Below are 24,694 nucleotides of genomic sequence, written 5' to 3'. Positions count from 1 at the left end.
AGCCTGATGCTTGTTAGCACTGTTTCAAAGACAACAGTCCTGTGTGAAAGGACAAATATTTGTCTAACTGTATTTATCCATTTACTTTTAATGAGATTAAAACAGCTTGGTTAAAGTACGTGCTGAGAGTGGGTGACCTGGATTAATTCGATTCATTAACCGTTCCCTTTACCTGGCTCAGTAAAATGTCTCTCTCCCTTACAGTAAACAGCTTGTGTTTATTTCAACTTGCAAAAGAGAAGGCTTCGGGGTGACCTAATTGCAGCCTTCCAGTACCTGAAGGAATCTTACAGGAAAGATGGGGCAATACTATTTATGTAGTGACGGTGCAGGAGGGAATGGTATCAAGGTGACAGAGGGCATGTTTTAGATTAGATATTAAGAAAAATTCCATACTGTGAGGGTGAAGAGGAGCTGAAACAGGTTGCCCAGGGAAGTTGCGGATGTCTCATCTCTGTAAGCGGTAAAGGCTAGGCTGGATGGGGCTTTGAGCGAGCTGCTCTAGTCGAAGGCGTCCCTGTCCAGGGCAGGCTGGGTTGAAACTGGATGATCTTCAAGGTCCTCTTCCGACCCAAACCGTTCTGTGACTCTACGATTTTCTGCGCGTGTAAAATCCGCGCGGCGCGGGCGGGCGGCGGGTGCCCTTCCGCGGCGGGGCTGCGGGGAGGGCCGCGCCGCGCCGGGCGGAGCTCGGGGCCGCGCCGCGCCCCTTCCGGCGGCCGCTGCCGGAACCGCGGCGGGAGGGGCGGGCGGGCCGGGACACCGCCTCGCCTGCGCTGCCGCTCCCCCCGCCCCGTCCCGTCCCCTCATGGCGCTGCAGCGGACGGGCGCCGGCCCCTCCCGCCGCCCGCTCCGGCCTCCCCCGCCCCCGTCTCGTCTTGGCTCGCCGCTCCCGGCGGGGCTGTGAGCGGACCCGAGCGCAGGTAGCGGCGGGAGAGGCGGGGAGGGGGCCCGGCCGGGGGAGGCGGGGCTGCCTAGCGGAGCTCGGCGCAGGGCCCTCCGCGCCGGGCGCTGCCGTGAGGAGCGAGCGGGGCGCGGGCCGGCCTTGAGTCCGGCTGTACGAGCCCCAGGGTGGTCTGCCCGCGGTGGGAAAGGTGCGCTTTGCTCTGAGAGGCCGAGGTTTAAAGCCCTGAATCGCGCTGTTTGCGGGGCTCTCCCGCCGGGCAGAGGCGTGCAGGTGCACTGTGCTGGGTCTGCCCGTGCTGGAGCCGCTGTGCCCCGCTCTGGCGTCTGCCTGTGCTTAACCACGGACCTCAGCGGGCTCATCTTCGGTTTGGTCCAGCCTGCTTCCAGAGCACCTGCAGCAGAACTTCGGAGCCCTGGTGGATCATTTTGACGTGGAAAAAGTAACCATAGCTTTGCATTGTAGTTCATTGTAGTCTTAAGCTGACCAGGGGAGGTTTAGTTTGGACATTAAAAGGAATTTCTTCATAGGCAGGGTGATGAGATGTTGGAATGGGGTGACCAGGGAAGTACCTGGTGGAGACACTGTCCTCGGAGCTGTTTCAGAAAAGACTGGACATGGCATTCAGTGCCAAGGTCTATTGACATAGTGGTGGCTGGCTCATAGGTGTGACTCCATCTCGCATGTCTTTTCCTGCCTAGTTGATTCTGTGATTCAGAGTAAAGATTTTTGCTCATTCATAAATACTTTGTGAAGATTTTGCCTGGATCTAACTCCTTTGTCCCTGTTTTTTTTTTCCCCAATCTTTTTCGAACAGTCAACTTTCTCTATTTCATTACAATAGCTTTAACATTGTTTGTATTGAAAACGTGATAAATGTAAGTCAGTGTGGTTCTATCTTAATGCCTTTGATGTGCCTTGTTGTGTACAATTAGGACTTTTTCACAGCTTCATCGGCAGAAAATTATTTCATAAGGTTTTGTTGGTATCACTGGATTTAGAATTCAGTGTCACACTAGTTCTGCTTTTGTTAAAGTACTTAATTCTGATGATAAAATTCTGGTGACAAGAAAGCATGTTATAACAGGTTATCAGTCATGTCAAAAGAGTAGCTGTGACTAATGTATAGATTGGACTTCAGCTTCCTGAGTTATCTTAAATTTGAACCTGCCCATATTAAATACCAAAGGTAGAACTTCAGTGACCCTATGCTGGTTATTCCTCCCACAAGAGTGGAATTCATGTGCCAGGTGCAACAAAGATGAGGCAAGTCTTATCTTGAGTCTATTTTGATAGCTTTCCGTGAAAACAGTCAATGCAGTATCAGTTATAAAGCACTGCCTGTAGTTTGTATTCAGTTAATGAATAACACTGTTACAGTGAAGATACTTTCTAGCTTTATGTGAAAGTGCTTTAATTAAAGGTCAGGTTTTTTATAGAACAACTACAAGCAGCATGTGCAAAGAATGGGTTTTTGATGTGGAATTTTTTTGTTTCCTTCTGGGTTCATAAGATGAAGTGCTTGTTGCTTTTGCTTTATAAATAGAAATCTGCTCTAAAGTATTAATTTTCCCTATAGTTTATGTAAACCTTTTAAAATAGACAACTTTAGGATAGTTAAGGTATGGTTTGCTTTCTGAGTTATATATATATGCATATATATAATGTTATGTATCACATGTATGTGCATATATATAACATAAATATGATTTTAGCTTGCCTGTGTATAATATGTAAATAATTATTTGTATAAATTTAGGCAGTCTTTAATTTGACAGAGCTGGAAGACTGTATCCTGTATTGGGGCAAATGTGCAGTACAAAATTGAAGGTATTTTTTCCTAAACAGTGTGTACAGAATCCGTAGGTACTGCGTGCATCCGTCTTGGTTTTTTAAAGGTGCACTAAGGTTTGAACTCGTTTATCCTAACACTCTGTTGTGTCTATGCATCAATATTCTCTCTATACGTATGTTTAAAATACACGCTTGTGAGTGGATGAAATATGACTGAGGAAGGCTTGGATTTAATAATTAGGTATATCTGGGGGGTTTTGGTAACCTTCTAAGAACATTTCTGTGTTCATATTCCCCACTGCCCCAGCATTCTGCGTATCCAAAGGAGGGCTGCAAAGACAGTGAAGGGGGTAGAGGGGAAGCTGTATGAGCCACTTGGTCTGTTCAGCCTGAAGAAGAGGAGGCTGAGGGGAGACCTCATCAGGATCTACAGCTTCCTAATTGTGGGAAGCAGAGTGGTAGGCACTGGTCTCTTCCCTCTGGTGACCAGTGACGGGACCCAAGGAAATGGCCTGAAGCTGTGTCAGGGAAGGTTTGGGTTGGATTTGAGGAAAAGGTTCCGAGCCCAGAGGGTGGCTGGTACTGGAACAGCTCCCCAGGGCAGTGGTCACAGTGCCAGCCTGCCAGAGTTTAAACTTCTGTGTGTTCAGGCACATGGTAGGTTTCTTGGGGCTGTCCTGTGCAGGGCCAGGAGCTGGACTTGATGATCCTTGTGGGTTCCTTCCAACTCAGCATATTCTGTGATTCTATATAAACATTATCTTAAAATTCACCATATCAAAGCAAATAATTAAAACTTGATATTAGTTATTTTGCAATAAAAATGCCTTAGCACGTTAGTTACAGAATGAAGCTAGGAAAGTGTTTAGTTCAACATTAATATGGTACCTTCTAAAGAATAACTTACATCACAGGTTAGATTCTTTGATTTGTGAAGTGAAAAGCAAAGGGATGAAATAACTACAGCTTCAGGCAAGATGTGTCTAAGGAAGATCAAATCTAAAATCACACTGATTTGTTGTACAAGTGTTTCTAAAACAAAAATCCTCTTCCTTTTTGCAGCATAGATGGACATTGTAAAGTCTTGTGTGTCATGCATGAAAATTAAATAGTCTTGAAATAATGGACATAATTTTTTGCCAAATTCCTAACATGCCAATTAATGCTATTTTTGATTTCTGTTTTAGAAACCTAACTTGGAAATACTTAAGAAGTGAATGCCTCTGGATTTTGGAGTAAGATTGGTATGTATTATGAGCCTTCTAGAGGCTCATCACTGAATAACTGGATTTCTGTTTTTTTAGGGAATATTTGTTTCATGTAGTTTTATGTTTGTGGAAAGGAAGAAGGGAACACATAATAACCAACATGACACATAATAGTCAGTGTGTATTGGTTAAAGCAACTTGTTGATTCAACCTCCTTTTCTTCCCTGACAAGCTTTATGGTTAGGAGGGCATTAAAGGTGCTTAATTCCAATGTTAAAAACATAAAACTTAAGCAGAATTGACAGTAAAATACCAGAGAACAGTTCAAAAGATGCAGAATGGCTGTACCTAGAGTATTATTGTCTTGTCAAAGCAGGCTTTTGTTCAAAAATCTGTCATGTCTGAATCTTTGGCTGTTTAATGTTATTGATCTGGCTCAAAAAACAAAGAAATAGTCAATACCATTGGGCAGGGAAGGATTTCCAGTATGTAACCTTGGTTAAATGTTTTCAGGAAACATTTCTAAAAAAAGAGGGTTTTTTAATAGGAATAAATGTAAGGTATTACACCCAGGCAGGAGTAATTTGCTATGTAAGTGCAGGAGGTTATACTAATAGAGAAGTTGAAAATGAATCAACAGTAGGTGACTGCAGAAAAAGGGCTATAAACCCCACTTAGTTTGGATGTTTAAAAATAAATACAGTCTACCATTTATTGCAGAAGTGATAATAACTCAAGCTACAATACTATATACAGCTTTTGAAATTGCACTTAAAAAAAACTTTTGGGAAAGGACTCAGAAGGTGGCACAGCAGGAGGCACTTGGAGGGTAATTCTGATATGTGGATTTGAAGATAAAGGGACTTGTATCTTTTTTTCAGCAGTGGAATTTGGTAGTAAAAGTAAAGATGATCAAATAATGAGAGTTGCTAATGGCATCAAAGCATGGCTGCCAGATTTTGAAGTTTCCTTTGCAAGTATTTCATGGGAGAAGCTTGGCTGAATTATGTATAATGAGGAGCAGCAGTGAATTATGTAGTACATGGCAAAGGGTTGAAGTAAATGACCTTTTAAGGTCATTTTTTTTTTTTGCTTAATGGCATCATCCTAATCATAGTTGAAAAGAGCAGGTTTAAAAAAGATTCTTGAATTTAAATAATGCAGTGTATATTTAGGTTATTTCTTGTAAGTCTTTTAAGACTGTCTACTTTACTCCAGGGGGCTCGTGGCCAAGTAAGCAAAGTTGGAACAATGCACCATGTCTGCCTTTCCAAGCTCTAATTATTGCTTACATATAATGTACAGCTTGTGGAAGTGATACTGATTTTCTTTGGCTGATAACTCCCATATTCTTACTTATGCTTATCTGCTTTTAAATGTAAAATATTACTTCTCTCATTAAACCACTTTTAATGTTTCCGAATATTTAGAGAGGTCAGTTGCTGCAATTAATGTAACATCTTTGTAGCACTGTGTTTGTGCTGCTTTTGAGAGAAAATGACTTCTGAGCAAAGAGGCAAAGAAGTGTTATCCTGTGTTTTAGATCAGAGAGTCTGTATCTTGCTAGCATTTGTGATGTATTTGGTTACATCTTGAAAATAAGCAAAAAAAACTTTGTGGCTAATCTGGATTTGCTTATCTCCCACAGGTTTTTTTTCACATTCTGAGTTTCTCCATCTCTCCCTCTCTGATAACCTTCAAACCCAGTTCCCTGTGTGGTCTGTCATTGCACTGTTGCACACTGGGAGTTATGACTCATGACACCAGCAGATCCACAGGAAATTAATTTAATGAATGGCTCTTGGAGGCATTGTAGATGTTGTAGTTTCTGTGAGTAGGAGAGTCTCAGCCCTTCTTTATTTCTCTGAAATCAGAGGAGGAAGCTAGTACTCCTCCATGACACTGCTGGTCCTGAGTGGATGAAGTGTTCTATGTGTTAAAATCAGCTGTGAACTTGATTAGAGAACCTTTGCAGAACTACAAGACTGCCAGCTTTATTAACTCCTACATTTTCTGGCTTTTCTGTTTATAACGTAGTAGTGGCCCTGGTTGCTGGAATGTAACAGCTTTGGCATGTCCCAAGGCAGAAAATGAGAGGCATTATTTATTCCAGACACTGCTCATTTCATGGCATTTTCTCATGCTCGTAGATAATTTTTCTTGATTATGTTTATAAGCATGCATTAGTTCTTCTTCTAGTAAGTCTCAGGGTTAGAATTAAAGCCCTGATTTCCTAAAGTGTAAAACTTCCAGTGCCTGATACTGGTTTGACCTTCCACGTCAGTTCTGCACATGCAAATTATATCTGCTGCGTACAGAGGCAACCAGATCTCTTCAGAGGGAAGCTGGGTCCACCATGACTGTGTGACATGTGTCTACAACTGTAGACATCTGAATAAAACTTAGGAGGAAATAAGGCAGTCCAGCCAAAGCAGGAATGGGACTGGCTATGTCTATGAGGACAAATAAATGTGATGGGAAGAGCTAGCAGCAATTTATCTGAATTGATGTAATTTAAGTGGTTGCGAATTGAGTCATTTACAAGGTTAACAAAATGGGTGACAGGGCACTTCAGTGTATTTGAGACATGAGGGAAAATAAAAATACTAGTTTTGAAGTATAGCATCCTTTTCAAGTGTAAATTCATAAAATTACCTGTGAGCACACAAGTTTCTTCATTCTTCTGCAATCAGATTCTTCCTCTGCTGCAAAGAAAAGCAGCCTGCGCTCCTTCCTTGTTTCTGGAATGCAGTGGGTGGAAGGCGTCAGGATGGTACTAACTGATGCTCTTTTCCTCTGTCAGTGTAGGTGAAGGTATGCAAGCCAGGGAGAGAAGAAAAGGAAAAAAATTGGTTTTGCCAATATGGAGAGTTCTCTTTTATAAAAAGCTACCCAAGTAAAAATAATCCCATTAGTAATATACCTAAAGTAGCAACTGTTGGAAAAAAACAGTAAAGCATAAAACTTTGCAAAACAGCCCCTCCCCCAGGTGATGCTATACCACTGTCACATTTTGCACCAGCTGGAACTGGAAGAACATTCTTAGCTTGATTACCTGAACAGAGTGCCTTACACGTGCTAGAACAGATGGTGGAGAGAACAGTCACAAAAGTCGTACGTCTTTTCCTTGCATTGAAAACTTCAAGGGGCTGAACCTCTTGTTTGAATTTAAAACCAGGATAATGTTTTATGTAGTTGGTGAGATGGGTTTGGTCTGTCTCACACACTGATGGTTTGTCTTTCTTAGTTTCGTTTGTTAGGTGGTTTTGTGTCATGCAAGAATCTAGTTTATTTTTAAAAGTTTATAGAAAGTGAAAGCACTCTCTTCTAGATAGTTTACGTAGTTTCTCCTACAAAATAAGATTTAAAAATTACTGTGCAAGGATTAAGGGAAATGGATTTGAGAATTTTGAACTGTGGCTCATGCAGTATTTTGAGTAGTGCTATGTTGAGTGCTTATTGTTTTTCTCTACTTTTTCACAGCCTAACTGGGTGTGAGTAAGAGGATCTGTGCTCAGTTGTAATGCTGACCTACCAGTAGCTCTCTGTTAGGTTTTCCTAGAGGTGTAGCAAATTAATGAAAGTTTAAAGCATAAAAGTACAGGGAAAAGTAATATTGAAAGGTGCTTCACACAAGTATGGGAAACTGTAAAATAATTTAACAAAGGACTTATTTCTTGCCAGATCTTCCTGTTAAAGAGTAATTGCATACGCATGCATGTGAGGTTTGTTTGTATTATAGAAATGGCTATGTGATTAAACAGCCTTCTAATACTCTCATTTTTTTAGGGAGCTTATATGGAAGAAATGCTGCGACTGTTCTCAAACTCTCTTACAGACTGATTTCAATGTAAGTAATTTTTTGATCAGTATCATGGTGTGCCAGACACAGACTTGCATGCTCAGTGAAAAGAGAAATAAATGACATATTTGTAAAATTTCCCTAAAGCTTCTCAAAGAATTTTTGTTTGTTTGGATTTCAGTTTTTATATGCCAGGTCAGAAATCCTTCCTTCCCGGTGTTCAGACTTAGTTACTTATTCTTAGTGCAAGCTTACACATGCTTTAGATTGCCTTTTTTTTTTTTTTTTTTTTTTTTGCTAACCACTCTTTGCAGAGCCACTTGCAGGAGTCATGTGAGCTGTTGAGGATTTTCCTATGCAGCACCTTTTTCTACCAGCTTAATTCTAATGTGTTTATTTTGCTCATGTTTCAGTGTTGCATCATTTTTTGTTGAGTATCAGAAGTTGCGCTCCTCATTGATCAATGTGACAGTGTTCAGTGGTTTACGAGATGAGCCAAACTCGTGGGAAGTATGACTTCTGTATTGGTCTGGTGTTGGCTATGAGTTCCAGCATTTTCATTGGAGGAAGTTTCATCCTGAAAAAGAAGGGTCTCCTCCGGTTAGCCAGGAAAGGCTCCATGAGAGCAGGTAAATACATACATCTTTTAATACATTGCTGATGTTTAGGTTTTGCTGTTTTAACAGAAGATTACTTCTGTTCATTAAACTAATGATCTTGTTTTGACTTTTTTTGTTTTTTGTTACATGTATATGAAATCTGAAACATGGAGCTGCTGTGTTTTTTCTCTGGTGTCAGATACCCTTAACTGTGTGTGTGGCACATGCTATTTAATGCATATGTAATGCCCTCTGGGGACACTTGTCAAAGGATTCCTTTGTATGTCAGTTAAGTCTAAATTGTACTTGCAAATTGCAAGCAGCACTCTTAACTATGTGCTCCTGAATGAGTGAATTTAAGAGAGTTTTAACCATGTTTGGGTGTCAGGAGATTGTTTGAGAAAACTAAAAATCATGTGTAGGAACTGAGTGTGCTGAGTAGAGCACCTCAAGGGTTCCTACTGGAAGCAATGCTTTTAAAAATCCTCATCAGTGATACATACAGACAGTGGCACTGACTGAGTGTGCTGGCAGTGGGGTTGTGGTCCACAGCGAGCCGAGGGGGGCACTTGGTGCTCTAGAGCAAAGGAAGTGGCATCCAGAGGGTCCTGGATGGCCTTGGGGAGTGGGTGTGTGCAAACCTCATGAGGTTCAACAAGAACCAGAGCAAGGTGCTGCACCTGGGTCAGGGCAGCCTCTGATATCAATACAAGGCTGGGGGATGAACAGATGGAGGGCAGCCCTGCCCAGAAGGGCTTGGAGATAGATACTGGTACATGAGAGGCTGGACATGACCCAGCAATGTGCACTCACAGCCCAAAAAGCCACGTGTCCATATGAAGTGTGACCAGCAGGGCAAGGGAGAGGATTCTGTCCCTCTGCTCTGGTGAGACCCTACCTGCAGTGCTGCATCCAGCTCCAGGATCCCCAGTGTGGGAAGGACATGGACCTGTTAGAGCAAGTCCAGAGAAGGTCCATGAAAATGATCAAAGGGACAGAACACTTCTGAGGATAGGCTGACAGAGTTGGGATTGTTAAACTTAGAGAAGAAAAGGGTCTTGGGAGACCTTATAGCACCTTCCAGTACCTAAAGAGGCTTATAAAAAAAGAGATGAGACTTAGTTTTGGGTTTGGTTTGGTTTTGACCAGGGCCTGTATTGACAGGACAAAGGGCAATGGTTTTAAATTGAAAGAAGATAAATTTAGGTAGGATAGTTACAGCATCCTCAGATGATTCAGAAGATTGACTCTGACTATTTTTATTCAGTACCTGTCATCTTTGCTTCTAAAAGATGGTTGATCTTAAGATACATAATTCATGCACCCTGGATTGGAATCAGAAAATGTGCTTGCACATGTAATCAACCACATCCAAACCATGCACAATTTCTGCAGAGCATCAGTCTTAGTAAGAGACACATAACTTGGCTTTTCATGTAATTTCAGTGATTTGAAAGAACTGTTTCTCAGGGTAATGCAGATATGATCAAAACTGCCATTTCTAACACAAAAGAAGTAAAATAACTGGTTGTAGGAGGCACAGGCACATCAGAAACTGAAGATGCTTTGATTTCAACCCTTTTACCTAGAGAGCCTAGGTATCAAATGCTGCTCATGTTTTTAAGGGCATGGGTTGTAAAAATTATTTTATGTCATGGCAGTGTTGTAAGTGATAGGGTGTCAATGTTTTTAGTGGAATAGCCAACATTCTTTCAATTTTAGGTCAAGGTGGTCATGCATACCTTAAGGAATGGCTGTGGTGGGCTGGACTTCTTTCAAGTAAGTATCAAAAATTATATCAAAAATTATTCATCTAAGTATTAAAATTGCAATCTGCATTATATAATTTTAATAAATAACTATGCCACAGATGGCAGCATGGTTATAAAAAGGGAACCAGATTACATTACTACAATACATGGTAGTATTGTATTACTATCACCTGGTGATTTGATGGATGAATTTCAGATTTTAATATAACTTCTCTCACACCAGAAGCTCTTCCTTTAATATAACTGCCCTCTTTGTGCAGTGGAACTAGGCAGACATTGAGTTTTGTATGCCTTTGCTACCCATATGCATTTTGGTTTTTGTCTTAGCAGAGAAGTGCTTATATATATATAGGATTTCTTAAAGGGAAACATATTTTGGGATTATACCCGTTTTCTTAGTCTTTGTCATTGCTTGAACTCTCAAGTTACTGTCTGTATTTAGGTAATTATGGCTTACTGTATGTGCTGTGCTATATCCTGCTATTTCAGATTTCTCCATGCAGAACTTCATGAGTCAAGCTGGCAGGCTGGGGAACTACAGCACAGACACTAAAATAAAACACCTCCTGATTTGGTAGAATTAATTCTAATACCTGTTGTATGTAGTTCACAGTCTGCTTTTAAAACTTAATAGTGGGGATGAGGGGCAGGGGTGGGTCCTGCTAGTACTTTTAGCTGAATGCTGTCATTAGAATTTTGCATTGTTCCCTTGCTGCATGTTTGTGTCTACATGAACACTGTAGACACTTACTTGCCCTGGATCAGAGGTTTCTTGCAGGAGACAACCTAACTCCTGGGTTTTAATTGCTGTTCCTCTGCAGTGGGAGCTGGCGAAGTAGCGAACTTTGCTGCCTATGCTTTTGCACCAGCTACGTTAGTGACTCCTCTAGGGGCTCTCAGTGTTCTTGTAAGGTAAGAAACACTAACAGAAAGCAGTGTGACTTGAGGCAGAAAATTATTTCTTTAGAAATATGTCACTGAACTATGCTGCAATAGATGCACTCTTCACAATGGAGTGCTTATAAACATCAGGAATAACTTTTAAGTTTCAAAATATGTAGTGGTTATGTTATAAAAGGGTTCTATGCATCTATGCATCTACATGTCCATCTCTGGAAAAAGCCATTGTCTTCTGCATTTCAAAAACATGGTGATCCCAGCAGAGCAGTATTTTCATTCCTAAGTAAAGATTTTTGTCATTCGAAAACTATTTTTGTAAGTTCTTAGATACAGCATTTTTTTGGCAGGCATCATAAAAAAGGGGTTCTAGGCAGAGATGCCAGATATTAACAGGTAGTTCTGCCCACAGCAAGTATCTCAAGATAGAAAACAGCTATTTTTAAGCTCAAGATTGTGTTTGCAAGTGACTTGTACAGTCAAAACAATCTAACTTGATGAGCAAATGAATATTACTAATCCCATGTTTGTTGGTGCCTTTATTTTTAGTGCCATTCTGTCATCCTTCTTTTTAAATGAAAAGCTCAATTTACATGGAAAAATAGGATGTTTGTTAAGTATACTGGGATCAACTGTGATGGTAATTCATGCTCCACAAGAGGAAGAAGTAGAAACTTTGGATGAAATGTCCCACAAACTAGGTGATCCAGGTAAGAAAAATGCTGGTTTGAGCTGTACACAGCTCATCATTTCTTCATTTTATAGTTTCATTATATTCAAGTTCCAGGAAGATGGCCTGTGTCTCCTTCATGTAGACATGTCCAAAAGAAGTAGAGATTTGAATTCTGTAGCATAATTCTGTAGGGAACTTTGCATGATGGCGAGATGAACTTGTCTAGCCTTGAATAAAGTGCCTTGATGGCAACCACTGAGGTGGTGGTTTAAACAAATGCAGCAGCACAGGTGGATAAACAAAACTTCTATAAATTTTGATTGAAGTGTGTCACCTCTAAGCCCAACTTTGACCTGTCCTTAAAATGAAAAGGTAGGTGTTGTGGTGTCTGCTGAGAATTAAAGTCCTGTAGATGAGCTGCTACGCCCATGTGGAAGATGAGGCACACACAAATGCACGTCTGCAAAATACAATTTATACAAAGGCAATTCTCATCTTAAACATGAGGAAATAGCCAGCATAGAGATTAAAAAGTTGTTCTTAAGGAATGACCTGATTATTGGAAACTTGCTGATGAATACAGCCACCTGCCAAAACATATCTCCTAAAAAAGACTCAATTCACATTCAGGCCTGTGTCTAGTGGCATCTACACTTCAGTGAGACTGGGTGTAAGGCAGTTTAGTAATCTAATCCTGTAGTAGTCTTGCCAGTAGACTGGTAAAGGTAATACAGCATGCCAGAGCTACAACCTTTGTTTTGGCTTGCTCACTCTGAAATCATCTAAACCGTGATGTTGGAGGAATAATGAGAAACATCCTGAACTCTTCTGTTTAAGCTGAGTCGGTCCCATTGTTAATGAGTGTTTTCCCTGCACCCCTAAGATAAATACCCCTGCTTCTGATAGATAGAGTCCATAAGTAACAACTGTGTCTATAAATAACAAGATTTTTTTTTTTCCTCCAACCACAGGTTTTGTGGTGTTCGCAACACTCGTTGTCATTGTGTCTTTAATTCTAATATGTGTGGTGGGACCTCGCCATGGACAGACCAACATTCTCGTGTACATAACAATTTGCTCTGTAATTGGAGCCTTATCAGTCTCCTGTGTCAAAGGTCTGGGCATTGCTATAAAGGAACTTTTTGCAGGAAAACCAGTGCTGAAGCATCCATTGTCTTGGATTCTGCTGCTAAGCCTTACTGTCTGTGTGAGCACGCAGATCAACTATTTAAACAGGGCTTTGGATATATTCAACACTTCAATAGTGACTCCAATATATTATGTAATCTTCACAACATCTGTTTTAACTTGTTCTGCCATCCTTTTCAAGGAATGGCAACACATGGGGGCTGATGACATTATTGGCACCTTCAGTGGCTTCCTGACTATTATTGTGGGGATCTTTTTATTGCATGCCTTCAAAGATGTTAACTTCACCCTAGCAAACCTGCCCCTCTCTCTGCGGAAGGATGATAGAGCAGCAAATGGCACTTTGCTGAGCACATATGACAGCTTTAATGATGATGAAGAAAGTTCTTCCTGCCTAGGTGAAATGCAATCCACTGAGAGTCTCTCAGCCAGAAGAAATGGAAGCCTGTCAGCCTTCTGAAAATATCTACGTGTTACTTAAGAAAAGAACAATTCTGTAACCCTGGAATTTTTTTTTCCCTGCTGTGAAATGTCTGAGCTTGTCTGGAAAGTCATGTACTTTTTAACAGTATGTGTAGACAATCGTTGATTTTTGAGTTTGATTAGTTTGGATAAAGAACACTGAAATGTTTTTTATTTGCCTTACTTTTACTTTAAAAAGTACTAAAATGACCTCAGACCACAATTGGTTTTGTTGCTTAAGTTATGTGTAAATACTTTCATTTCTTTCTTCTGTTTTAAAGATGTATTGCACTAATTACAATTTTATCAAAAATAAATGGCTTTATTTCTGCATTGGTGGTAAAAAGGTTGCAGCAAACCTGAATCCTTGTGCCCTGACTGACCACAGAGTGACTGTAACCGTATTGAAACAGGAGCTGCAGCAACTACTCCTGTCCTAGTTTGTAGAAGAAAAAAGGGAAGGCTACCAAGCACAACTGATCCTTTGAAAATATTGGTTAGGTAAAGCTGCATGCAAAACTTGTTGGATTTGCATAAAAAAAACCCCAATTTTACCAAATCAGAGTAACTGGCCAGCAGAAACAGGAAGGCAGGAGCTTGTGTTCTGAGTGGACAGGTGAGATGGTAGCTCCTGCCATGACAATTTATGCAGAAGGAAGGCTCTGAATCAGTACTCATAGCCAAAGAAGCTGCTCCTTCTTCTTCTGTAACAGATGTCAGGTCTGTCTGTGCTGCACCATGCTGCCCTGGCTCTGCAGACCTGTTCTTGTTCCTGATGTTACAGCTTGAACTCACAGAATTGCTGTTTTGTTTGCTGCAACACTGAGATTTTCAAAAAGAGCCAAAAAAAAAAAAAAGAAACATTAATGATATTGCTTTAAAAAAAGGGGGGAGGGGAGGAGTGAGGCAGGTAGATGGTAATTCACTTTAGTAAAGGCAGAAAATAAAAATAAGGGAAGAACATTTTATAAGAACTTTCTACCATGCATGTGAAAAATGGAAATATTTGTCACAGAGACTAATAGTTACTGTTCCATTTAGTCAGATTTAGTGCTTACTGTTTAAGAGAAATAAAGATTTTTTTCTAGGACAGAAAAAAACCCAAGTTATCACCTGTGAAACAAAATTCTGCTGCCTTCCTTTCTTACATGTCATAACATACAGGAGGAGTCAAACAAGAAAACTGTCAAAGGTGTCAGAAGGTATCAAACAATAAAAAGATTTTTGATAAGAACTAATCAGAAATTAAAAAGTTATGCCTTTTGTGCACCTTGCTGCATTTTTCCTTTTAGGTAGGAAAGGTTATACTAGGCAAAGAATATTTAGCTTCTATCAAGTCTATAATCCTTTTTGAAAAATAATAAAATTTTACATTATAAAAATGGGAAACAAACATCTCCTAGGACTAATGTCTGAATTGTCTTAAACTTTCTCCCCCTTTAGTGATCATAAAATATGTATTTATTAGTAGTTTTAAGATGTTAAGAGACCAATTCTCTTACTGCTGAAAGCTAACTGGTAAGAATCAGAAATGATTCACATCATGATTAGTTATTTTTAAACAGTTCTTAAATAAAAAGAACTTTATTAGTTAACCATTTCTGTACCAGTGCCAAGCCAAAATCTCAGGCGTGTGAGACATCCTTAAACCAACAATGATGTCAGCAAATTAGGAAAGTTGTTAATTTGTTTAACTAAGGCTGGAATCATTGGGAAGCATCTGGCTGACCAAAAGTCTTCTGTGAACTAAAAGACTGTTTCTTAAAGAAAATAATATGTAAAACAACTTGTAAACAAAGTGGTGTGACAAAACACGAGTGCTTCTGACTTCTGTCTCCCATGCACCGGACAGCCTTGTGTACACTCTCACCATGAGAGACACCACTCCAGAATGGCAGCTCTCAATCACAGATGTGCTAGGGAAACCTGTGATTGTGAAACTTGCTGATAGACTGCCTGGAAAATCTCCATCCTGTTTTGCTGAGGAAATTTCAGTTAATTTCCTTCCTAAAAATCAAGTTCTCTGCCACTCCAGTACCTACACGTTCCTCACTTCCCGTGTACCTCTTCTGTCAGATGCACATTTCTACCCACTGTTAAAATCAGTTCCATGGCTGTGAAGCACCTGGAAAGAGCTGAGCAGGAGAAAAGATGTACTGTAACCTAGCCATGAACTACTAAGAGGGAAGGAAGAAAAACAGGTTCTCAAAGGGATGCATTCTTGGTTTCACGCTATAGGTTAGAAACAAACCAAGTAACATCTCCACAAACCCATATCCTGGGTAAAACATGTAATTATCTGTCTCTGTGTGTTTTGGCCATCTTAACATCTTGGTTAGGGCTGATCCCAAAGCCAGCTGACAGGATCCTGGAGTAAGCAAGCAGAAGTTACTACTTTTGGCTGAATGGTTTGCTTTAAAATTTAACTTCTAAAGTTGCAAAGTTTTACAATTTTACTGATGCAATGTTTGCATTATACGGCAAGTGTAATTGAACAAATACTTTCCATAATAAAGAATGATTAACATCATTAGAGTTTATGTACTGGGATAGATTACACCTGATCACTGTAGTCAAGATTCTCTTAAACAAGAATTCCTCATCACTTGTAAATGTGTTTGTGTACACAGGTATTTATTGCAAACCAAAATATAAACTGTGTTAAAGCTCTCATTAGGAAAAAGTAAACAGTCCCCCTTCTAATCACTCAAACTTTCATCTTTTTAAAAGATTAGACTCATATTGGCCACCTCCATGTTAAATAACTTTGAAACACTTTAAATAGCCTTCATATCCATAATTACTGATCTCTGAAAATAGATTTGCAAACAGGAAAAGGAATCAACTGACTAGAAAATTATTCACAAAGCACAAGCAGAGTTTGTTTTGTTATTTTGTTGTTTTTTTTTTTTAATAAAGGCAAATTAAGCAATTAAGGCTCTAATACAAACAATTATTGATTTCTAAAAATTTTTTCTACAGAACCATTTTTTACCCTCCACAGCCATTATTTCTGTAGCTTCAGGGGAAGATTATACCAGTCCAGTCTAAAATGGCCACCTTGGACAGGAATGCAGAGATTTCAAAAATCTTACAGGCTTTTAATCAAAGTGTATAAAATTTTAGTCTAGAAAAATAAGTATGGATTGTATACAGTTACTGTGCTTGGAGACTGGAGAGAACAGTGTGCCATTCAAATAGCACAGGCATACTGAAAAATGCAGATGAGAGTATTCTTCAAAACTGTTGGTGTGGGTATTATTTCTTGCTTTTTTTTCCTCACACTTTTAGCCTAAAGAGGTGCAAAAAGTATTGTTAGGTGAGAATCTAGTTGCTGGCAAGGGACTGATGAATTGGTGGCTGGAAGCAGCGCACATGTTCCACGGGTGTGCTCTCTCCATCACCAGACTTCAAATACTTGTCCAAAATAGCAATTATTTCATCATTTAGAATCTGGAACTTGCGAATTCTCTCAACCATTTTCTTCAAAGGCTGCAAACATCAAAAGAACAGACCCAGGAATTAGCTTTGGATATGAAATACCTTAGCCAGAAAACCAGCAAATGCTGTTACCTCATCTCTCCCAGCAATGTTTACAAATGTTTCCCTTGCACTGCTAAACCAGTGGAAATACACGGTGCAATTTGGTTTTTGACAGTGCTGTTTTGAGTACAAAGAAGCTCAGTTTACACCTGCCTTGTCATTTTGGGAATGAACATATATAAGATGGAAGGCATTAAGAAAATCTAAAATATTTGTGACATCAGAATTCTGCTTGACCAGTCTTCCAACCCCACCAGCCTTAATCTTTTGTTTCTGAAAATCCTGGTGTCCTCATTTTCAGCATTCATTCTAAAAAAGGATTGCCACATCTACGCTGCATCTGAGTAAAAACAGCTCAGAGTTGTTGTCTTAATTACTAAGGTAAATAAATACAGATATTTTTCAACTCACCACATTCTTGATAACTTCATCTTTGCCATCGTGCTTTTGGACTTTCAGCAGGTGGTAGCAGAAATCCAACACGTCAAAGCGCCGCTGCTGTCCCAAAAGCACGATGATCATACATCCAGCCCAGTGCAAGCCATCCCCAAAGCACTGCCTGGAAAACACATCACAGAGCAGGTTTCAACTACATCTTCAAAACACAGTCACAGCAAACACTCAGTAATCAGCCACATCACTAAATAATAAATATGTTAGACATTAATCTAGAAAGCAAAAGCTCTGGTATATTAATTATCATTGGAGATATCACAAACAATTAAAATAGATACTTAACAAAAAACAAAACAAAAAAAAAAAAAACAAAAAAAAAAAAAAACAAAAAAAAAACAGAACTCCTCCTCCTCCTCCTTGAATTTCACATATCAGAGTTACTCCAAAAACATTTACTCCCCATTAGACTCCTGTGCCATTACATTTCATTTTCAGTGGAAACAACACTTGCAAAGAAAACAAAATGGGAATTCAACACCACTCTGCTTTTTTAGGCTGCAGGCATGAAAGGAAGTAAATGCCCTATGCTCTTTTCTGATTGCTCAGTAAACAGCATGTTACAGCTCAACAGTTTTTCAAAATAAGTATATTCTCAAAACCAACAAAACCAAGAACAAACAACAGTTCCTGGTTAACTTGTGTTAATCATGTTAAATTCCTGATCTTAAATTCAGAGAAAAAATACTTGTTAAAAGTTAGATGCACAAATATTCTGCTATTTTATTTAAGCCGGGTGTCCATAGGGGCATGACCTCTATTGAAAGACACTTGCTAGGGCCTGTTTGTCACGGGATCATTCATTATACACTGGCAATACTTAAAATAGAGGGTTATTTTCACTACAGATAACAATAATATCTGTGTTTGTGGATGATGAGCCCCTCATGGTGATGGCAGCACTTCTCCCTGGTTCTGCACTAAGCTCCTGCAGACAGGCACAGCCCCGCTGCCACAACAAGGACAAGCCAAGCACTGTTGCCACAGGGCACTGCGGGCAGCTGGCAGCACGTACTCCACAGTGAACTCGTGCGTTCCCACGGGGATGCAGTAGACGAACTGCATTGCGCTCCAGAGGCGATGGAATTCCACACACTCATCCACATGCATCACCCCGTTGCTGGGCAGGGGTCCACGCCAGATGGGATCGTCCAGGAAGGAACGGATCCTCGTCAGGATGACCTCAAACATGGACAGCCCGCAGCAGAGACGTTCTTTGGTCAGCAAGTCGCCTTCCCTTGCGATTGCTATTTGCTGGAGAGAAACAAACAGAGAAACAAAGCATAAAATCTGGTAACAGCCACTTCACCACAGAATTTTATTTAAAAAAAAAAATAATGTACATTTTTCAGTTTCACGTGGCTCATTCTAGGAGAAATGTCTTCTGATTTAAAGTGAGGTCAGACACTGCTAACCTGGGGATCAGATGAGTGGAAAAACATTCAGAGAAAATTGTAAAATCCTTCTTAAGCAGATTTAAAGTAAGTAACACTAACTGCAGTAATGCTAGTCCTGGATTTATCTCAGGGAAGTTTAAAGAATTTTTTGTCTGAATGGAGGCAGAAAGCAAAACCAAAGAGTTCAGTGCTCTGCTGTAGTTCCTGCGTGCACTCTCTTGCACACCTCCCTCAGCTGCTGCTGTTAGAGATGAGAAAGCTCCAAAGAGGAGCACCAACAGGCTCAGACAAAATCCAAAAGAGGAATGCTGCTTGTGCTTGTCCCAGCTTGTGCCATCACACAGACAGCTCTCTCCTAGCACAGCAGCATCTACTGAACTGCAGCACCTACGATGACAACAGCAGTCTGAACTCTGGGGCATCCTGCTCTTACTTTCTACTATTCACATCTCAACCACTAGTAAACTGCTAAGATTAGCAGGGGATTAATGCACCCTCACACCAGGAGAAAGGAAAACAGTGCTGAACCTGCAAAGGCAGTTCAAAAATGTTCTCTTTGGTCATTGTTTCCAGGAGACCTCAATTCAAATGACAACTCACTTTCTAAGAGTTTCTTAGTTGCTAAGATTGACAAAATGTTTTAAAAACATATATACATGTGCACAAGAAAACCGATTGCTTTTCATTTTGCAGGAATTTGCAGGAGGAGCTCCAGGCTGGACCTTACACTGGAGGGTATCTCATGATAAACGTATCAATTAGCATTTTCCCCCAAATGTCACTTCTGTGTCACTTCTGCCTCGGTTTCGAATGTTTTAAACTTCTAAGCTTTAACAGCTTTTTCCAAATTTATGGATCTAAATAAAAATCATTTGTGTGAACAAGCTGGATGTGCAGGTTGAAGTTCTGACAGAACTATTAGGACAGGCTTTCTGATGCTCAGAAATTTCTTGAATTGCCTCTGACACAAATGAGAAAGATTACCTGGGGTGTGCCAAGTCTTTCAATGAGAGGAACCAAATGTAGTGAAGCATATTTTGATTCCAGTCTCTTCATTTTAGCATCAAGTCTTTCACCCTCTGAAAGAAAAAAGAAAGTGAAGAGAGAAATCATAAATTGCAATTAACCAAGAGAAATCTTATTTTAACACAATCTTTACCCAGCAAGGAAGAAAATTGTGTTCTTTTTAGGCAATTTTACTATTACATAGCTGGTAAATCTTCCATGCACTTTAGAGCAATACACACATATTTTAAAATGCTACATTACATGTGCAAACAGAAAGGAGGATTTGTAGCAGAGTACATCTAATTAAGTAAATTCAAGGAAGAATATACAGCTCTGTTATGCTGCTGTTGCCAAGATATTTGACCCCCCGCTTGTACTAAGACAACTAAGTTGTCTTTATGCATAAAATGTTTATCTCTAGAAGGTGAGGTAAAATGAGGATGCCATCTTGTGTATAGCAAGGCTAAAAAGCAGCTGGCACTTCCTCAACACCGGCAAGTGGGAAATGTTCTTTGGCAAATGGGAAAATACCATTTACAATGGTCTGGTTAGTTTTATGCAGAGATGCAAGTAGCTATCGTGAGCTTGGAAATATTCTCAGAGTTTTGTAGCTGAAGGGATCTCTCCAAGCAGAACAAATCAGCTTCTCCAGCAGTGAGAAATGGAAAACAAAGGACACAGAGGAGGAACACAAAAAGAAGAGAAGGCAAAGGGGAGGGGGAACAGGTCACTTTCTGATGATGAAAGATGAGGAGAGCAGATACCATAGGAAGCAATCCTGCAAATATTCACTGCTGCATACTCAGCTTAGTGAAAAGCAAGTGAAAAATCTACAGGGATCACCTTTATTTACTTACTTGCTGACAGACTCACTACACTCCATTTAACTGACAATTCTATAAATTCTAAACAGCAGCTTCAAAAAGGCCTCTCCTTGTATCCACAAAGCAGGATAATACTGCCCCTGGGCATCCATCCTGCTTTTTTTCATGGCATTCCTCCTCTTCCCCTTGTAATTTGCACAGAGCATCCCCAGGAAACATTTGTTTTTCAGCCAGGCAAACAGACCTGGATCTGATACCTCTGTCCTGTAATTTCCAGCGCTGTGGCTAGAGGTGCTTACTGGAAGCACGTCAGCAGGGAGGGAAAGGGGAAAGCATTACCGAGGAAGGTATTTTCACTTTGCCGATACCTTTCACGTGAACCCTGGGCAGGATGTTTTGGAATGGCGCCGCGTGCAACAGGTCACACACTTCCTCCAGAGACTGGGACAGAAAGAAAACGAGAGGCATTTAGGACAGAAGCATCAGTCCCCGGAGCGGGATTCCAAAGGCAGGCCGATGCCGCTGCGCAAACACCAGAGGGCAGCGAGCCTCTGTCACCACGGCAGGAGCCGCTCCGAGCGCTGCCTCTCCTCATGGACCACTCCCAAGGACCACTTCATTCCACCAGGTCACTCTGAACTCCCAAAGAAACTCCAGCAACTCCCCTCCCACCCTCAGCTGGCAGTTCATAAAGGTCGGGTATTTATTAAATAAACTAATGCAGAATGAGTAATTTCGGTGGGAAAGTGGCAGACAGCTCCCGCACAGACAAAAGGGGGAAGAAGATGACTCACTGCTTGGTTATTTTTACCAGAGCCACAACCCATGATCCTAATGGGAGCTTATCGTGGTGGGAGTGTCTCCCTGCCAGGCAGGCTGAGACATACGACAACAGCAGAGAATCATGTCTTAGGAAGTATTCTACATCTTTAGGGACAGGGGAAAGGAAAACAGATGTCTCCTGTTTCTTTGCTCCTGTGTGTACACACGGAAAATGCAGATGACCAGAAGCAGATGCATGACTTTGCTATGACCCTCTCCTCAGTTTTGAAGCAGAGACCATACTAATTTGTAATCCCTCAGCACTAATATTAGAAAAGTTGGTCATCATCCATATTCTTAGCAAGGTGCTGGGGCTCATGCACCTTTTCCAGTTCCTTTTCTAATTCCTTGGTGTCAACCAGGGAAATGCATGAGACCCACCCACTACCACAGATATACTCAGAATTACACTGAGCTAAAATCTAGATTAGCTATGAGGGATGACCACAATGGAAAAATATTTAAATACATGACAGGACATGGGGGCCTGACTGAGGACAAAAACAAGAGGTGAGGCAGCGAGTACGTTGGTGACTGGATGTGTCTGTAGTGGGGTGTGTGACCGGAAAGGGTAACCTCGGTGGTGTCCCAAAGAAGGTACCTCCATGCTGGTGTCACGCTGGTACACCCTCAATGCTCCCAGGAGGCAGTGATGGCCCTCGCCTGCCTGCCCTTTCACCACGCACCCCCTCAGCCTGAACCCAAAGGAATCCAGCTTCTCATTCTGTTTCCGCTGTGCCATTATTGACTACAGGTTTGCTGCGTGACCCCCAGCCCTACGATTGCACTCCACCATGAGGGAGGGATCCTCTAACACCATGAGCAGGAATCCTGAGGAACAGCCTGTCTTCGTTACCTTATCTAACACTGACAGCTTTAATACACCCCAGAGAAGCCTTCCGTGAGGGTTTATTTTTGTCCAACAGCAGGCCCCTAGCCAGCTTGCTGAGGAAATGACGTGGCTCGTTTGCAGTCAGCAAAGATCTCTGCATGCTGCCCAACCTCAGCAGCACCATGAGATGGCACAGCCTGGGCAGGGTGCCTGCATGCACAGCAGGAAGAGACACTCCCCACTTAACATTCAACACCACCATGTGGGTAAGGAAAAGGAAGCCAGCAGACCTGCTGCTGTTCTGATCCATTATCAATGCCCACCTTTCCTCTGTAAGTACCCAATAGCATTGAAAACAAAGAAATTACAGGTCTGAGCATTTTGTTTGATCAACAAATAATAATAACATGGGAGAAGGGTGGGAAAAGAAAACTGGAGGTAGGGATAAAGATAAATTATAGCACCGTGCTGCCAGCTGTGGGCAGGTTTACACAGTGTAAGGTAAACTCTAGATATATCAGAAGCAGCTGAAAGACTGACACATTTCAGAGTTTTGTTCAAGCTAGGACAGATGAGTGAATTTCTGCACCACTGTCAGCCATCCAAGCAGCAAGGAGGACGTCCAAGGATGTCGACGTTAACCTTGTGATGTTTCAGACCTCAGCAGGAATGACATGCAGGAAAGGAATACAGCAGTACCAGATGCACAGCTCACTGACATAAAGAGTGGCCACACTGGGACTGGCTGCAGGAGTGGCATATGTGATTATAATTTATGGTGAAGATTGCAATGTCAGATCCTCAGGTTCCATACATGAGGCAATGTCTCTCACCCAGCAAAGTCAGGCATCGCTGTATCTAACAGACATGAAAGCCCCTGCAAGACTGTGAGAGATGAGTGCAGGGAACTGTTCCTACCCATCTGCCCATCAGTAACAGCAAACTCACAGATTTCAACCTTGTTATTGATGACGTTAGTAACAAAAATATGAGAGTACATTTTGAGAGACAGATGGATTTTAAACTAGCACAGCAGGCACCTACCAGACTCTGTTCAATGAGGAGGCAAAACAGGACAGCATTTCCCACTTCCCGTAAATTCTGGAAGCAGACAGTCTTCAGTTCTGCATATTCAACAATGTCCTTCAACTGATGGTGAAAAAACTCCAAGATACCTGAAATCAGAAGAGAAGTCAAAAAAAAGTCTCAGGAGCCAGAACAAACCTAGTGATGACCACACAGGCACACTGCTACCTCAGGAAAGCAGACAAAAGATACTGGCCATGTGAGTAAGAGTCATAGAGATGAGGATTAATTTAAATTTCTGCTTCAAAAACCCTTTTCTAACCAATTTGTCTATTCAAAGGTTGCACAAATGTGCCTCCATACACTGTGCCTCCAAACACCACAGGCGCAGGTTTAGACTTCCCTCTCCATGTATCAGCACATGAGGTTACATCTCCAGATGTGCAGCCCAGAGGAAACTGAAATGAGCAGCATTTAAATGCATTAAAACTCAGAGATTATGAAGCATTATGCCAGTGCACTGACCTTTTTAACTGGATAAATCATGCAAAGTGGAGTGCCTAACTTTCCACTCCTGGAAAAGGGAGCCAGTGTAAGAGCTAAGAAAAAAATACCCAGGAGCAGGAAGAGAGACTAGAGCTCTCATCTGCTTTAAGCCCTGTTCCAGCCACCATTCCCCAACCTGCTGCACTACTGACACACTCAATTCACAGCTGCTATTTTTATGGATGACAGAGCCAGCACAGACCTGAGACCTCAGATAACAGGGAAGAAGGGTAGTGTCAGGCTATAACTCTGACAGTGCCAGAGGGCCAGAGCTGATCTGTGACCTCTCAAAGCAAGTCAAGTTCTGCAGGCAAGGGTACACCAGATCCTGCTGACAAGCATAACCAGAACACAGTTTCTGTCAAAGTTTTGCAAAAGCTGTTAAAAACAGCTAAAATTATGATTTTCAAACCCACATAGTCTACATAATCATGTATCTTTTCCACCAAACTTCTCCTAAACAATGGCAATGTGTAACACGCTGATGGACAGCCAGTCCTTGCCCTCCAGCCCCAGAAAGGCTGTACAGTCCCTTGGTTAGAGAGAAGCCCAAGAAAACACAGGCTCAGTAGCTTTTGCAGAGACCCAGTCTGGTTATCTTTCAGAGGTTAAAGCCATGTGCAGGATGGGAGAGGAAGAGAAGCAGAAACTACAATAGGTCAGATAGCTCTTCAGTTTTTGCAAGTTAATCCTTTGCAGCATTGCTCTATCTTTCTGCACAAGCCTGTCCCTTCTAAAAAGACACCAAAACACGTGACTGAGAAGAAAATGCATCATAAAAAGCTTTCAAATTGCATGCTGCACATAGCAATTCACTTCCATTACACTGAATCAAGCCAGATAAATCTCCACCCAACTGCATCTAAAGCAATTGAGAGAAGACATGGAAAGATAACACAGACGCCCTTCAGCCCCTTCCCATGAGCTCCTTTGACACAGCTGATGAACACTTCTCATGCAGGAGATCAGACCTGGCTATCTAC

The 24,694-nt window shown here is 41.2% G+C and overlaps 2 protein-coding genes across 7 annotated transcripts in view; one reads left to right on the top strand and one right to left on the bottom strand.

The window, feature by feature from the left end:
- Window positions 1–809: 809 nt before the first annotated feature.
- On the top strand, window positions 810–13,593 carry NIPA2 (NIPA magnesium transporter 2). 3 transcript variants are annotated; one of them, XM_021546671.3, is made up of 8 exons: window positions 810–923; window positions 3,886–3,942; window positions 7,696–7,756; window positions 8,122–8,337; window positions 10,030–10,086; window positions 10,901–10,991; window positions 11,526–11,686; window positions 12,621–13,593. In XM_021546671.3, the coding sequence occupies exons 4-8, from the start codon at window positions 8,199–8,201 to the stop codon at window positions 13,256–13,258; spliced, it is 1,086 nt and encodes a 361-aa protein (XP_021402346.1). In that variant the 5' UTR covers window positions 810–923; window positions 3,886–3,942; window positions 7,696–7,756; window positions 8,122–8,198; the 3' UTR covers window positions 13,259–13,593. The 3 variants fall into 3 exon arrangements, with proteins under 3 accessions (XP_021402346.1, XP_031360020.1, XP_031360019.1); XM_031504160.2 differs by lacking the exon at window positions 810–923 and adding an exon at window positions 992–1,094; XM_031504159.2 differs by lacking the exon at window positions 810–923 and adding an exon at window positions 1,108–1,346.
- Window positions 13,594–15,873: 2,280 nt separating this feature from the next.
- Window positions 15,874–24,694, bottom strand: part of CYFIP1 (cytoplasmic FMR1 interacting protein 1) — a 74,873-nt gene continuing 66,052 nt past the window's right edge. For all 4 annotated transcript variants that reach the window (XM_021546663.3, XM_021546665.3, XM_021546664.3 and 1 more), the window contains 6 exons: window positions 23,184–23,314; window positions 20,854–20,926; window positions 19,638–19,732; window positions 18,272–18,510; window positions 17,215–17,362; window positions 15,874–16,752 (listed from right to left, as the gene is read on the bottom strand). In XM_021546663.3, coding sequence (XP_021402338.1) covers window positions 16,588–16,752; window positions 17,215–17,362; window positions 18,272–18,510; window positions 19,638–19,732; window positions 20,854–20,926; window positions 23,184–23,314 — 851 coding nt within the window. In that variant the 3' untranslated portion in view covers window positions 15,874–16,587. The remainder of the gene's footprint in view (window positions 16,753–17,214; window positions 17,363–18,271; window positions 18,511–19,637; window positions 19,733–20,853; window positions 20,927–23,183; window positions 23,315–24,694) is intronic.

The sequence above is a fragment of the Lonchura striata genome, chromosome 2, assembly GCF_046129695.1.
Source record: "Lonchura striata isolate bLonStr1 chromosome 2, bLonStr1.mat, whole genome shotgun sequence".
Lineage (NCBI taxonomy): Eukaryota > Metazoa > Chordata > Aves > Passeriformes > Estrildidae > Lonchura > Lonchura striata.
This window is presented reverse-complemented; position numbering and strand designations above follow the sequence as displayed.